Source organism: Camelina sativa, chromosome 1 (assembly GCF_030686135.1).
Source record: "Camelina sativa cultivar CO46 ecotype springtype chromosome 1, ASM3068613v1".
NCBI classification, from domain to species: Eukaryota; Viridiplantae; Streptophyta; class Magnoliopsida; order Brassicales; family Brassicaceae; genus Camelina; species Camelina sativa.
Genome location: NC_141880.1, coordinates 15283415 through 15299525, shown reverse-complemented (window position 1 = coordinate 15299525; position 16111 = coordinate 15283415). Strand labels below are relative to the sequence as shown.

The 16111-nt window shown below is 36.0% G+C and overlaps 3 protein-coding genes across 5 annotated transcripts; 1 reads left to right on the top strand and 2 right to left on the bottom strand.

The window, feature by feature from the left end:
* The first annotated feature begins 1075 nt into the window (after positions 1–1075).
* LOC147949960 (uncharacterized) lies at positions 1076–1714 on the top strand. The gene has a single exon (XM_087511556.1). It carries the CDS (start codon positions 1076–1078, stop codon positions 1712–1714), a length of 639 nt encoding a protein of 212 aa, XP_087367682.1.
* Positions 1715–6264: 4550 nt separating this feature from the next.
* On the bottom strand, positions 6265–10500 carry LOC104792462 (putative LRR receptor-like serine/threonine-protein kinase At2g16250). Of its 2 annotated transcripts, XM_019228425.2 has the most exons (4): positions 7945–10474; positions 7586–7711; positions 7469–7491; positions 6265–7214 (listed from the first exon to the last, which is right to left on the bottom strand). In XM_019228425.2, the coding sequence occupies exons 1-4, from the start codon at positions 9906–9908 to the stop codon at positions 6589–6591; spliced, it is 2739 nt and encodes a 912-aa protein (XP_019083970.2). In that variant the 5' UTR covers positions 9909–10474; the 3' UTR covers positions 6265–6588. The 2 variants fall into 2 exon arrangements, with proteins under 2 accessions (XP_019083970.2, XP_087315506.1); XM_087459380.1 differs by lacking the exon at positions 7469–7491 and having other exon boundaries at positions 6265–7241; positions 7945–10500.
* Positions 10501–11382: 882 nt separating this feature from the next.
* LOC104792437 (uncharacterized) lies at positions 11383–14737 on the bottom strand. Of its 2 annotated transcripts, none has more exons than XM_087459365.1 (3): positions 14343–14737; positions 11719–14012; positions 11383–11630 (listed from the first exon to the last, which is right to left on the bottom strand). In XM_087459365.1, the coding sequence occupies exons 1-3, from the start codon at positions 14494–14496 to the stop codon at positions 11556–11558; spliced, it is 2523 nt and encodes an 840-aa protein (XP_087315491.1). In that variant the 5' UTR covers positions 14497–14737; the 3' UTR covers positions 11383–11555. The 2 variants fall into 2 exon arrangements, with proteins under 2 accessions (XP_087315491.1, XP_087315496.1); XM_087459370.1 differs by having other exon boundaries at positions 14337–14658.
* Positions 14738–16111: the final 1374 nt, after the last annotated feature.

Sequence of the window (16111 nt, the reverse complement as noted above, 5' to 3'; positions counted from 1 at the left end):
TAGTGTTACACAATCTTTGTAAATTTAACACTTGTCATTACCAAAATTAATGGGTGTGTGACTCATATGTTTTGTAATGTACTATAAATAAGGAGTTGTGTAAGAAAAGTAACACATAAGTTGTCTTTGATCAAAAGAAAGAGTTCTAATCTCTCTCCCTCTCCTTGGCTTCTCCTTCCTCTCTCTCTCTCTTTATTATTTCTTGTTCACTTTACAAAATATTACAAAACACATATAAGTGTATTCTAGTCATAATTCGCAACACGTTATCAGCACGAAAGACTCTCGATCCGTTGCAAGTTTGAGCATAAGCGATTTGCGATCCGTCATAAGTTTGAGGTAACATTTAAGTTATGTTAATTTTTTAAAATTTAATTTGATTTAATTAGTTTATATGCATATTACTATATGTATTATTTATAGAGTAAAATACTATACATATTTCTTGATCTAATGGTAGGCTCTGCCTCCTTGATCATTTAGATCTACATTCTTGATCATTATGGTAGGCTTTGCCTCCTTGATCATATGTTCAGATCTATATATAATAAATCATATGGAAGGCTATGCCTCCTAAAATGATTGTTTTAATTTATAAATATATCATATAGCTTATATTTTTTTTTATAGTTTATATTTATTGCTAAAACAAGATTTTACAAAAGTGTTTCATATAATTTTATATTTAACAAATTGTTTTATTATTTATATATTAATCATGTCAAACTTGGCAAAGCATGAATTCGTCCCCCTTGATTTCTCTGGGAAAAATTATATGACATGGGCATTAGATGCAAAATTTTATCTAAAAGGGAATGGGCTTCTCAAAACCCTTGATCCATCATAAACGGGGTTGCCGTGATGTTCTTGCGTCACCATCTCCACGATGGTTTAAAAAAATGAATACATCACGAGAGAAAATCCTGCATATCTCTGGATCTCTCTTAAGGATAGGTTTGATCACCAAAAGTATGTGATCTTACCAAAAGCCAAACATGAATGGCTAAACCTGAGGTTTCAGGATTACAAAAGTGTAAGTGAGTATAATTCCGCTTTGTTCAGAATCACTTCAAGGATGGCTCTCTGCGAAGAAGAAGTTTTCGATTATGATATGATCGAGAAAACATTCCAAACTTTCCATCTTTCAAATGTACTCCTGCAGCAACAATATCGAGAAAGAGGGTATACTCGATATTCTGAATTGATGCAAGTTCTGCATGTTGCTGAACAAAATAATGAGCTCGTGATGATAAATCATCAAACCCGTCCAAATGGATCAGCTCCACTTTCAGAAGTGAATGTTGCTACATCCAGTTATAATAATTGGCAAGGACGAGGACGCGGACGCGGACGCGGTCAAGGTCGTGGTCACAGTCGTGGAAGAGGAAAAGGAAGAGGTTTTTATCCTAATAACTTCAACGCTAGAAAAACCAACAAAAATCTTCAAGTGAATGATGTTGGTCGCGTTTTAAAGAAACAAGATGAAAGTACTTGTTACAGATGCGGCATGAAAGGACATTGGTATCAGACCTGTCATATTCCAAAACATTTAGCCGATCTGTATCAAGCATCTCAGAAGAAAAAAGAAAGGGATAATGAGACCAACTTCATCTTTGATGAAGCTGGACCTTCCTTCCATGGTTTAAATGATGAAGCTCATCTCGACATCGCAGATTTTCTCGTTGATCATGAAAACGGAAAATCATGCGAATAAGGCCCATATGTCATAATATGCTTTGTCATAGTTTGATATGTATTTTATGTTCTTAATATATGTTTTTTTGGATAATAGTTTTATTGTAATATATCATAAGTTTTTTTTGTAAGACTTTATGTTATTTTATTAATGTTTATTTTATAAATATTTTATCTCAGAAAATGTCAAATTTTGAGATTGAGGATGGAGATATTTGTCTAGCAGACAGTGCTACAACGCACTCAATAATTAAAGAGAAAAAATATTTCTCCTCTCTCAAAATAGAAAACTGCACTAGAAGCGTGAGCACTATATGTGGTAATGCAAAGATTATTATAGGCTGTGGAAAAGCCAATTTTTCAATGCAAAGAGGAACAAAATTTGAAATTGATGCATTATATTGCCCTAAGTCTCATAGAAACTTGATTAGTTTCAGAGATATCCGAAGAAATGGATATCATATAGAGACTCTGGATTGTATTGCACAAAAATAAATTATTTTGCATCTTATGTTACAGTAAACTCTAAGGTTACTAGTACATTTAAGATATGGCATGAAAGACTTGGACATCCTGGTTCAGTCATGATGCGAAAAATTGTGCAAAATTCTAATGGTCATCCATTAAAGAACCAAAAGATTTTTAGATCTGATGAGTTTTCATGTGATGCATGTTCTCAAGGAAAACTCATAATTCAGCCATCACCAGCCAAAGTTGGGAATGAATCACCAATGCTCTTAGAGAGAATACATGATGATATATGTGGACCTATCCACCCTTCATGCGGGCCGTTTCGATATTTTATGGTAATGATTGACACATCTAGTAGATGGTCAAATGTGTGACTATTGACAACACGAAACACGGCTTTCGCAAAATTCATTGCCCAAATAATCAGGTTGAAAGCTCAATTCCCTGATTATGCCATAAAGAAAGTCAGGCTTGATAACGCTGGTGAATTCACTTCACAAGCTTTCAATGACTATTGTATGTCAATAGGAATCGATGTTGAGCATCCGGTTCCTCATGTTCATACACAAAATGGCATGACTGAATCATTAATTAAACGACTACAACTCATAGCTAGACCGTTAATATTGAGAACAAAGCTCCCAATTTCTGTATGGGGTCATGCTATATTGCATGTTGCGGCATTGGTCCAAATACGACCAAGTGCATATAATAACTATTCCCCTTTACAATTATCATCTGGCCAAGAGCCAAACATATCCTATCTCCGTATTTTTGGATGTGCGGTTTATGTTCCTATAGCCCCACCGCAAAGAACAAAAATGGGGCCACAAAGGAGATTGGGTATATATGTCGGTTATGCATCACCGAGTATAATACGATATCTTGAACCGCAAACTGGTGATATGTTTACGGCATGTTTTGCCGATTGCCATTTTAATGAAGATGAATTTCCAGCGTTAGGGGGAGGAATTAAACAAGTACCAAAAGATATTACATGGTATACACCATCTTTGATATATCTTGATCCCCCTACAAATCAACGTGAACTGGAAGTTCAGAAAATTGTACATTTATAAAGTTTGACAAATCAATTACCAGATGCGTTCATAGATACAAAAAGGGTGACAAAGTCATATATCCCCGCTGCAAATGCACCATCAAGAGTTGAAATTCCTAGAGAGGAATTAGATGGGAGCAAAGCCAATGAACCTAAGGTTCAATTGAAACGGGGAGGCCAATGGGTTCTAAAGATAAAAATCCCCGAAAGAAAAAGAAAATGGGAGATGAAAAGGTTCAAGAAGAACCGAATAAAGAGAAAAATCCTCAGCATGATACAGAAAAATATGAGATTTCTATTAACTATGCCCAAAATGGAATATCATGGTATAGAGATGAAATCGATGATGATAATGGAATATTCTCTTTTTCTGTATCTAAAGAGATCGATCATGAAAAAGATGATCCAGATCCAAGGTCCGTATCAGAATGCCAACATAGGCCTGATTGGGAGAAATGGAAAAAGGCTATTCAACTTGAGTTGCTCTCCCTCAATAAAAGAAATGTCTTTGGACCTCTTGTCACTGCATCTAAAGATGTAAAACATGTTGGTTGCAAGTGGGTATTTGTGAGAAAAAGAAATGAGAAAGATGATATTACACATATAAAGTCCGACTTGTTGCACAAGGTTTTTCTCAAAAACCTAGAGTTGATTATGAAGAAACATATTCTCCAGTCATGGATGCAATTAAATTTAGGTACTTAATGAGTCTAACGGCTTCAAAGAATTTAGAAATGTACCTTATGGATGTAGTGACATCATATTTGTATGGATCATTGGATAATGATATATACATGAAAATCCACGAAGGATTTAAGATTCCTGAGGCATTAGACTTAAGTCTAATGAAATTTGTGCGATCAAATTACAGCGATCACTTTACAGATTAAAACAATCTGGGCGCATGTGGTATAATCGCTTAAGCGAATACCTGTTGAAGAAAGGGTATGTTAATAATGAAATATGCCCATGCGTCTTTATAAAGAAATCTCCATCGGGATTTGTGATCATTGTTGTATATGTTGATGATCTAAATATAATTGGAACTCAAAAGGAGATTGATGATGCAAGAACTCATATAAAAGAAGAGTTCGAAATGAAAGATCTTGGAAAGACTAAATTTTGTCTTGGACTCCAAATAGAACATTTCCAAGATGGAATATTTGTGCATCAATCAAATTATACGAAAAAGGTTTCAAAGCGCTTTAATATGGACAAAACGACTCCTTTGAGTACTCCAATGGTCAATAGATCTCTGAATATCGATAGTGATCCATTCAGACCTTGTGGAAATAACGAGAAAATACTTGGTCCCGAAGTACCTTATATGAGTGCTATCGGTGGACTCATGTACCTTGCAAATTGCACTAAACCAGATATTGCATTCGCTACGAATCTACTTGCAAGATACAACTCATCCCCTACCCGCAGGCATTGGAATGGGATAAAACATATTCTCCGTTATCTTCAAGGTACGATTGACTTGGGATTATTCTATCCTAGAAACTCTTCGGTTGGTCTTGTTGGTTTTGCAGATGCAGGATATTTATCAGATCCACATAAATCCCGATCCCAAACTGGATATGTTTTCACAATTGGAGGAACTACAATCTCATGGCGCTCACAGAAACAGACTTTGGTCGCCACTTCCTCAAATCATGCAGAAATAATTGTTCTTCATGAAGCATCGAGGGAATGTGTATGGCTCAGATCAATGACTAACCACATACAAGAATCAAGTGGAATAGTCACCAGTAAAGAGCCAACAACATTGTTTGAAGACAGTGCTGCTTGTGTCGCCCAAATCAAAGAATACGACAGAATAAAGCATATACCTCCAAGATTTTTCTCATACACACAAGAACTAGAGCAAAAGAAGGAAGTTGATATCCAACATATCCACTCAAGTGACAATGCAGCAGATCTATTCACAAAGGCACTTCCGACTACCACATTCAGAAAGCATATTCACAGTATTGGAATGCGTCATCTACGAGATTTATGAAGAAAGATTATACATATCTTTTCAAGGGGGAGATTACGTTACTATATTCTTTTTCCCTTGTCATGGTTTTTATCCCAATGGGTTTTTTCGTGACAAGGTTTTTAATGAGGTAGTACGTAACTCGTCGATGGTGATGGATAATCAAGGGGGAGTATTGTAAAACACATGTGTGATTTTTCCATCATAAGACACATGTTATTACACTTGTCCATGTAGTGTTACACAATCTTTGTAAATTTAACACTTGTCATTACCTAAACTAATGGATGGTGTGACTCATGTGTTTTGTAATGTACTATAAATAAAAAGTTGTGTAAGAAGAGTAATACATAAGTTGTCTTTGATCAAAAGAAAGAGTTCTAATCTCTCTCACTCTCGTTGGCTTCTCCTTCCTCTCTCTTTATTATTTCTTGTTCACTTTACAAAATATTACAAAACACGTATAAGTGTATTCTAGTTATAATTCACAACAAAAACCACTTTTTCAATGCTTCCAATCACTACCTATATATATCATTAATCAAAATATTTTCAAAATATTTTTTTATTTAGTTTCTAAATTAAAAATGTAAGATTTCGTCATCTATTTGTTTTGGAAACGCGAGTTTATCGTGTTTCCAAATAAAAAAAGTTTAGAAATTGCTTTTAAGTAACATTTTTATGTTTCGTAGAGTTTATGGTTTCTTAACGTTTTAGAAACGAAAAACGGGGAAAGTTTCCATGGAACCTAACTTAAGACAGAGTAGCTTAAGCCTAGATATACACATTATTTGGTTTTACAAAGATATAAACATTATTTGATGTCTCAATGCAAAATGGTTCTATGGTCTAGCGGTTAGGACATTGGACTCTGAATCCAGTAACCCGAATTCAATTCTAGGTAGAACCTTCTCCTTTTTGTAAAATCTTTCCTTTTATTTTCCCAATAAGCTTCCCACGAGCGAATACAGTCATCATATAGAGCTTCACCACACGTACGAAATCAGATCCAAGAAAAAGGAATGAAGTAAAAAAGTTGGAACTGAGAAACAAATGTAAAACGAACCCAACCTTTTTCTTGTTTTCTGGTCTTTCTTACAATAAGAAAGAAACCAAAAAAAACAAAACCCAATCTTCAAGAATTACAATTTACAAAAAAACTCCTCGTTAAACCAAAAACCAAAATTAAGAAAAAAAAAAAATGAACTACAAATTCTAACTCCACCAATCCTAACCCCAAGAAACATAAAAAAAATATATATTAAAGACAAAAACAAATTTAAAAAAAAATACAAATCCTCCCTTCTAACATTTATGCTACCTTTGAGGACTCTCTTTGCCTCTGTTATTATCGACACAAAGAATCGACTGAAACGAATCATAAATTATCCTCTACTACTCCATAAGCAGCAGGTTCCGGCACAATCTCACTAGACTGTCGTCTTCTTGACGATGAGTTCCCATTGTTATTGTTCCTTCCACTGCTTCCTTGTGACCCCGAGTTCCTCAAACCATTACCACCACCACCACCATTATTACCACTTGTTGTAGCTCCTGTTTGAACCGCTGTTACATCTGACGCACTCTGCCTCCAGCTCCCGAATATAGCAGCGTTCCAAGACCCTCTTGACGAGTTTGTTCTTAACCGGGAAGAGCCTGAACCTGAGTTGGTATCTTCTCTTACTACTTTAAGTGGGTTCTCAAGTGCGTTCACAATGTGTCTCATTAATGGTCGTCTTGTTGGTTTTGGGTTTAGGCATGACTTTGCAATGATGGCCATTGCCCATACTTCTTCTAGAAGGTCTTCGTCTACCATTAATGACGGGTCTATGATCTTCGTTACTAGTTCCTTCTCGTTTGTGCTGATGTATGGCAAAGCTTCTTCCATGTACTCTTTTGCTATTGCGTTGTCTGGCGAACTGATCCCGAGCTTCCCTGTTACTAGCTCTAGTAACACTTTGCCGAAGCAGTAAACATCATAGGAACATGTTGCATTTGCTGCACCTGAAAGAGAGGAAAACAATCAGATGTCTTCAAAAAATCCCCAAACCTACTCGGTTAATCTCACAAAGCAATATATTTGGTTTCATTCAGTCAGATACTACATCCACGAACCGGCTCCATTGATACATTCCTAGAGCCTATTGACTTAAAGTTCTTATTAGGCAAGCAATTGAAATGTTACACTTCAAATGTAAATCATTTTTAAACTAAAGTTTATATCATGATGGAAGGTTTTATGATCTGAAGAGTACTACCTGAAGATGATGGTTCAGTTGATCTGCAAGAGTGCGAAAAGAAGATGGAGAAGCATTAGTAAAAAATCAAATTATAACACAAGGACCAGAAGGTTTGTTAATGTCATAAGCACTTACTGTGGTAACCGAAGTAAACGAGAAATCCTGCTTTGATAAGCATCACCTTGAGCATATGCCTCACTTAGGCTTCCCAGACGTACCTCAAATTTATCATCAAGAAGTATGCTACTTGCTTGTACATCCCTATATAACATTCAACACTCACACATGAATACTCTCGGTTTTGTGCTTTCTAGGAAATATAGCAACAAGTAAATTAGGAGCAAGTAATATCAAATGGGCTTCTCCATCTAGTAAACTAAACACTAACAATCCATGAACAGATCTCACTTCCAATAAACATTGTCTTGCTATGTCAATGCTATAAAAAGTATCAAGATTATATTACGTAAAGCTGAGAAGGAGAGTAGTAGTACCTATGAACTAGAGGTGGTGAACACTCATGATGCAAATAAGATAGTCCCTCTGCTGCACCAAGAGCAATTTTCAACCTTGTTATCCAATCCAATGACTTCAATCCATCACCTTCGTTGTCGGGTTTCCTGAACAAAGCGCTAGCCAAATCACCATTTCTCATAAACTTGTAGACGAGGTACTTTTGGCTCTCATTCTCCAAACAGTGTCCCAAAAAGGGCACAAGCCTCTGGTGTGCAGCCTTACTAAACAACTCCAGTTCTGATATATAGCCTTCACTTTTACTTTCCCGCACATCAATCTTTTTAATAACAATGGGTACACCATTTTCCAAGAAACCACGAAACAAACTCCCAGAGTGGCCACGTTTTATCAGACTGCCATCATTGAACTCAGCTGTTGCCTGGAGCAGCTGCTCATACGAAAAAGCATTTCCAAGACGTGACAAATCAAAAGTCTGTGCTCCTTTAGGTGGTTGTTGTGAAGCTTCCCCTGCAGGCTTAGGCCTGTCAACATTTCCTCCTTGTGCCGCTCTGCGTCTTCGGCGTATACACACAACCAAAAGAATTGGCAAAATAACAAATATCAGAATAAAACCAATCCCACCAGCCACTGCTGCAATTATAATTACAGTTCTGTGGCTTATCCCTGAAGAAGCTTTTTTTGATGTAGGTAGTGTAGAGTTAGGACGTCCGAAATCATCAAAATCTAACCCTCTAGATTTATAGAATGCTGCACAAATTGCTGAAGGCTTCTGTCTCCTCTCATTCTGAAGACAATTGCTGGTAACAGACACATTTTTCCCGGCCACATAGTCCGGAACCTTACCTTCGAAGTAATTACCAGAGAGGTTTATTTCTCTGAACCTTCTAAGAATCGGTGTGAGCTCTCCATAGAATGTGTTCGATGAGATATCAACCATTGTAGAGGTAGCTATCTGGTCTGGATCAGAACTAGAATTTGGTAGCATTCCTGTGAAGTTGTTCTTAGCAATGTCAAGTATCTTCAATTTGGGCAACGACCAACACAGATCAGGTACACTACCGGAGATAACATTCTCCCTCACAACTAGACTTTGTAGTTGGCTCTCAGCACTACACAAATCTACTGGTAAAGTTCCACTCAAGAGGTTATCTCCAATCGCCATCAGCTGCAACTTCCTTAACTTACTCAACTCCTGAGGAACTGAACCAGACAATGAATTGATGCTGAGATCAAGGTCAACAAGATTGACAAGACCACCGAGCTCTGAAGGAATCGGAGAGGAGAAACTATTACTTGAAAAATTCAGATGGATAAGCTTCGATAACGTTCCTAAACCTGGAGGGATAGGTCCAGTAAGGTAATTAGAAGAAACATCAAGAGTCAACAGATTCTTCAGAGAGCTAAAAGATGGAGGAAGAGTCCCAGTGAGTGAGTTCTTAGAGAGATCAAGCTCTGATAGATTCAACAACTGCCCTAAACTGCTGGGAACTAAACTTGTAAGACTGTTCTGAGACAGATTCAAAGTCTTCAAACTAGTAAGGTTACCAAGAGTAAAAGGAACAGCACCACTAACAGAGCAAGAACTAAGATCCAACACTTGCAATGTCAACAAAGTAACACCAAACCACTCAGGTATACTCCCAGGAAGTGCTAACCCAGAGGCGTTGAAGTATACCAAACGAGTAAGATTACGAAGAGGATCAACAGCGAATTGTGGGTTTTGCTTACCAATTCTTGTTCTCCTGAACCCTGAAACGTTGATCCCAGTGATACTACCGTTCTCACATTGTATCCCTCTCCACACACCGCAAGGATCACCTTTGATTGGCCAATCTGTTCCTTTTAACCCTAAAGAAGACCTGAGGTTAAGCAGAGTGAGTCTCTCACTAAATCGAGTCCGTGTTTGGCCAGCAACAACAACAGAGTCGAACAGTACCAAACACAAGAAAAAACCCAATGCGCTTCTTCTTTGATCAACCATTGCTTATCAAACTCAATCCAACGACCCATCAACACAAACACTCATCACTCACAAACCCCAGAGAGAGAGAGAGAGAGAGAGATTTAAGCGAAATACCCAAATCCCACAACCCTAATAAAAATCAAGTCTTTCGATATTTAGAGAAGATGAAAGAGACAGATATCGAACTGGGTTTGCTCTGTTTCTGGATCCAAATACAGCTCCTACCTTCACAGACATTAAAGCACCTCTCTTTCTTTCTTTCTCTCTCTTCCCTCTCTCTAAATCCTAATTTATCAGAAAAACAAAAAAAAATAAAGTAGAAAAATTCACTAATCCTTAAAATCAGACAAAACACACATAAAGTGATTTGTTTGTTTTGTGCGAAAAAAATCTTTGAAGAGAGAGAAGAAGAAGAAGAAGAAGAAGATCGAGATTGTTGAGAAAACAACTGTAGACTGCGACACTCCTCTCTCGTCTTTAGAAGAAACTTCGAAATTATTATTTTTTATTTTTTATTTTTGTAAATATAAATCTGATTTGATTTAACAATTTTTGAAAATTAAAATTTAAAAAAATAGCCTAGTGTGGTTTGACTTGGTAACCTCGCTATAAGGCTTAGTTGGCGCAATTACTATTCCTATAAAAAGGTTGGGAACAAAAGTTTTTTTTTTCTTTTTCAAATTTTGTTATTATCTCCCTGTATATATTTATGGTACATTCATATATTTTAAGGAGTAATATATCTCTCCTCCTATATTTCTCCATATTCTTGGCCGACTGAGAGAATCTTTTTTTTAAAAAAATTTCTTTCTAAAAATCTTCTGTTAATTCCTTCAAAAAGTAATTACGAAACTACAACTATACAAAATCACTACAGTTGAAAACAAATGATTAGATATGGCCCAATAAACAAAACAGAACTAGAAAATCAAAACAATTGACGCATCACACAAGAATCGAACCAAGATTAAGCGGGCAATATATTCAATATATTCTCTAACATTGGTCCGCCAAGAACTGGTTGACTCTTCCCCTCACTCAACGATTGCTTCGTCACATTCTTTAGCTAAGGTTCAATTCTCTTGCTCGTCTTCAATTCATTCAACAGAAGTTTATGTATCTTCAGGGCACAAAATCTCTTGGTGCCTAGCAATTGATTGAATACGATGGTCTTATTCATACGGTTATTGATGTGGATTTCTTTGTATACGAGTTCTATGCTAATCTAGGGAACATTGAGTATCGTGAGAACGGTCTCACTCTTGCGTATGTTGATGGGATTAATGTTTAAATTTTCACCAGACATCATCTATCAAATGTTTCTGGAGGACAACTTATGATCCGTCCAATCCAGTGATGGTATACTTACACCAAATTAAGAATCTTGGGAAGAAAAACAAATGAACCTTTAAAACTTGATTTATAAACCTTCTTATATATCACTGATATTGGAGGCGAGAGAGAGAGTGAGCAAGAAGAAAACTTGAGAACCTTTCTAAACGAACACTCTGGATTGGATCAATTCAAGATTGAATCAAGTTTGGTACAAATCAGGAGATTTATAGAAGTGAAAAAAAAAAAAAAAAAAAACTAATTTCTAATTCATAGGAAACTAAACATTGCAGAGTGGTGCAATGAATGAAATGACAAGTCTGTCTCTCTTTATCATACCCCAGATGGTTTGTTCCTAATCCTGCTTGAACGTCTCACTGGTGTAATCATCTCTTCTTCTCTATCACCCTGTGTAATCCCATAAAACGGGTTAGTGTTAAAAACGATGCAAAAACTTTGTACTTCAAGTGATCACTGATTTGATGATGGTACTTACACTTTTGATGGGTATTTTCTCATAAGTTGTGAAACTTCCATAAGAAAAGGAGCCAACAGAGTATTCTGATGCTGAAGATGCCATCGATTCTCTCCTCAACTTGCTACTGCTACTGTTGGTATTCTTCTTGCATCCTTCACTTTGAGGTTCTTTGTGGAACGAGCTCTTCTTGTGGAAACTGTTGCTCATTCTGTCATCAACTTCTTCGGCCTCGAACTTAAGTGCAGAAAGCTTTTCTTTTGTCAGATTATCTACTGGTACTACATCCTCGATGATGGTCTCAGCGTCTGGTTCAGGAGCAAATGCAGCCATAGGTTTTACCTTCTTAACGTATATGTAAGCAACCGCTGCGAGTATAGCCAGCACAGCCGAGGACATAACTATCAAAGCCTTGACTGAATCATTATCAGACCTTACTTCAGGATGAAGATCATCACTAGTTTCTGCTGCAGTTTCCTCAAAAGCTTCTTCTGTTCCACTTTTAGCATCAGCTTTGGCTAAATCATTATCAGCCTTGTTAGTAGAACTTCCTTCAAGATGAAGAAGATCATCACCAATTTCTCCAGAACTTTCTTCTTCTGATCCACTTTCAGCAGCAAGTATCTCACTCTCTCTTTGCTGGTGGAGATTGATGGCAACGGATTCAACATGCTGGTTAATGTAGATAGCTTCGGATATATCTTCTTCCAGCTTCTCCTGGTCCTTTTTGGATGAGCCTGTTTCAAGCTCTTCTTTAGGACTCACCTCAGACTCTCTCTGTTCTTCAGTGTTCCACTTGAAGCCATTGTCGGAAAGAGCTTTCAAGTTCCCTTCAGTTTCACTTAACTCTATATCTGTGTTCCATCTCACCTCAGTCTGTTCATCAGATTCATTAGTTTCTGCATCCCCATCTGATTTCTCCTCTCCTCCACTCTTTAGGTCAGATCCATTGATAGAACCATCCTCTCCATAGACATTGACAGAACCACCCTCTCCATAGACATCTTCTCCATAGACATTGACAGAACCACCCTCTCCATAGACATCTTCTCCATAGACATTGACAGAACCATCCTCTCCATAGACATCTAAAAGATTGGTTTCAACTGTGCTCTTCTCTTGTAATGGTTCTTCATTGACAGAACCATCCTCTCCATAGACATTGACAGAACCATCCTCTCCATAGACATTGACAGAACCATCCTCTCCATAGACATCTAAAAGATTGGTTTCAACACTTGTTGGCTTGAAAACAGTATTATCCTCCAGAGTATATGTCAAGTTATGAAATTGGAATTGACCATATTCCTCATTCCCTCCTCCAAGACTTGAGATCAGCTTATCCATATACACAAGTGATGATTCTGTCAAAGTCCAGAGCTTTTCACTCACCTTGTCCAAGTTATTAGCTTTTGCAAACTCTGTGATTTCTTTTGTGATATGGAACTCGTTGAAAGTTGAAATCATCGGTGAAGAAAAGGTCGCTGAAACCAACAAACACGCCATGGCCAAAGCCAAAAACCAACCAAGGAACTTGAATTTCCTGAAATTAGACTGTTTTGGAATCTGACTTGTTTCTTTAACGCTCTCACAAACCATTTCTTGATCACTCTCTGCTTCCAATTGCTCCACGTCTTCAGTTTCATCTTCTACTACTGCCTCAGCTCCATCCTTGTCCTGTTCCTCACATGTATCAGATTCTTCTACAGACAATTCAGTTTCCGAAGAAGAGCTTTCAGAGATGAAAAGTTCCTCAAGCTGCTTGCACTCATCATAACGCTTCTCGATTCTTGGATTCGGCTTATAATGAAGGAACTGAGGCCTCGGCGACAAATAATTCTTCTTCGGATCATAAGGAGGCAACAATGTAGTATCAACTTCACGAGCTGCGAATTCAGGCGATGTGTATGGAACAGAAGGACGAGGACTGATCCTGAACCTTGGATCAGAATATGTAATCCCTTTGTTCTCATAAACTTCCTTCTCATAAAAATCAGTCACAGTCATGTCATGTGACCCTTCAAACTGCATCTTTTCATCAATACAAATGGAGTGTATGACATCTGAAAACGAAACACACGACTTAGCACGGTGATGACTTCTTTTGTTGTCTTCCAAGATAAGACCTTTCACATCAGAGAAGGACCGAGACATTTCGTTTTTATCAGACAACACTCTCTTCCTTGGCCATGGATTGATTTTAGAAACTGCTGAGAATGTTGGTGACATGAAGTTCTTGGAAACTTTTGGAGTTGTAACAGCTTTGGTCTCGTTCTCTTTGTCTTCTCCACCAAAAGAGTTCCTCCGAGTAAACTCTGATGAACAACAAAACATCACAACACCTCAATCAGCAAGAACATATCAAAGGTTCTGAACTTAAGATCTACAAGAACCAAGATTAGCCCAGAGAATCTATCTACGAGTTAAGAAACACATCTATTAATCGAAAAAGAGATACCTTTACTTGAGAAAGACTAAGTTTAACCCTAATCTAAACTGAGCAAAACCTTTATCCGCAAAGACTAAGTTAAACCCTAATCGAAAAATCGAAACTTTCACGAATTGAGCAAATCTTTATCTGCGAAGAATAAGTTAAACCCTAATCTAAAAATCGAAACTTTTGAGTAATTGAGAAAGACCCTAGCCTGAGGGGATATTGACTTTTGTATTCGCCGGAAAAGGGTTGCCACCAAAGCTCCGGCGTAACGGATCACCGGCTTCAGAGTTTCTGGGTTTAGGGTTTGGTCTGTTAGGGATTGGCGGAGAAAAAGAGGGATTTTTGTTGGTTGGAGAAGCCATTGACTTATACAAATTGTTCGGAATCCTTAATTTGTTAACAAATCTGAAATCTTTGGGTTGTTAAAAGAAACAATGAACCAAGAAAATGGCAAGAGAGAGAGAGAGAGTGAGAGAGAGAGAGAGAGAGAGAGAGAGAGAGAGAGAATCGTAACGGCTAGTTGCAATTTTTGGAAAGATCGATCTGAGGATTTAAACGACGGCTACTGGATGTTTTTGACCGTTGGTGAATATAAAAAAGGGTGTTTCAAAAATTGTAGGATCCGAGTCATTTGATAGTTAATAACTTAATATTGAATTTAAGATGACCTCAGCCTGGTAAGTCCAAGTAAAGAGAGGGGTTATTTTACAAATTTACGGCTTAAATTATGTGATCCTTCTGTCGAAAAAAATATATATATATATATTTGCTGTCGTTATTTTAAGATATTTGGGTGACCCTCTACAGAATAGTAATGTTTAAATCATTCGATTTTCAGCTTGTTTGTTGTTTTGTTTATGAATGATCGTTTCATGTCAAAAGGAAAAGATTTGTGGTTGTTTTTTTTATGGATAGACAACTGGGTTTTAAGATATTTGGATCTTTAAGAATGATAATATACTATTTTCGCAGAGCAATATTTGAATCATTCGTTGTTATTATTATTATTACTAGGATTCAGACTTCCTCCAATATAGTATTTTAGAAAGAAAAAAAAGAAAAAAAATTATACATTATGAAATTTTTTGAATATAATCGAATAGTTTGAATACATAAATTGTTACTAAAAACACAACCATAAAAATAAAAACTTATAACAAAAAAGATTATGTAGATTAGACGCAACTTTGCAAAACATATTGTTTAAAGTATTATACATAAAATATTTTTATGAAGAATTATGGTAAGAGCTACAATTAAAAAATCATTATGATAAAGTAATCCTAACTGACAATATTGAACTAATGGTTGTAATGAGTAAATCTAATTTTCTATTAAATAACTATACTTAAAAATATATTTAATAATAAGTGAAACTATATCAACGAAAAATTAAAATTAAAATACACAACTCTTAAAAACAAAACAAAATTAATTTTAAATATGAAAATAGTTTTTAACAAAAAGTTACGATAAATAGATGCAACTGTAAATTCTATATTAAATGTTATTAAATTTCTATATTACTATAATCATTTCAAAAAATTTAGTTAGATTATATAATAATATTGAATATTAGATATTAATATTCAAATTGTTTAGATTAAACATAAAACGAAAAAATTGTTTCAACAAACAATGATTTGTTAGTTATTGATGAAGAGACAAATATATAAAGAGTTCAAAATATATGACTATTTAAATAGATACACCTATTAGAACAAAAAGTTGTGATGAAAAATATGAATAAAATATAGTGAAAAAATACAACTCTACAATGAACAAATACAACTGTTTGAGTTAAAAAAAAAATTTTTTTACACAAAAATACTACAAAAAGCGCAAGTGTTGTTTTCAATTATTCATATTGTTATTATTATTTTAAAATATTAAAATATATTTTTTAACAAAAAGTTACGATAAATAGACGTAATTATAAATTCTCTATTAAGTTGTATTAAATTTCTCTATTGCTAT

Excerpts from the sequence above, each read along its gene's own strand:
- LOC104792462 (XM_019228425.2), bottom strand. The coding sequence starts at position 9,908 with ATGGTTGATCAAAGAAGAAGCGCATTGGGTTTTTTCTTGTGTTTGGTA. Across the intron at positions 7,712-7,944 it reads TCACCACCTCTAGTTCATAG|GGATGTACAAGCAAGTAGCA; the intron begins GTACTACTACTC and ends AATGTTATATAG. Across the intron at positions 7,492-7,585 it reads CGTTTACTTCGGTTACCACA|ATCAACTGAACCATCATCTT; the intron begins GTAAGTGCTTAT and ends GCACTCTTGCAG.
- LOC104792437 (XM_087459365.1), bottom strand. The coding sequence starts at position 14,496 with ATGGCTTCTCCAACCAACAAAAATCCCTCTTTTTCTCCGCCAATCCCT. Across the intron at positions 14,013-14,342 it reads AAAAGTCAATATCCCCTCAG|AGTTTACTCGGAGGAACTCT; the intron begins GCTAGGGTCTTT and ends GTTGTTCATCAG. Across the intron at positions 11,631-11,718 it reads AGAAAATACCCATCAAAAGT|GGTGATAGAGAAGAAGAGAT; the intron begins GTAAGTACCATC and ends GGGATTACACAG.
- LOC147949960 (XM_087511556.1), top strand. The coding sequence starts at position 1,076 with ATGGCTCTCTGCGAAGAAGAAGTTTTCGATTATGATATGATCGAGAAA.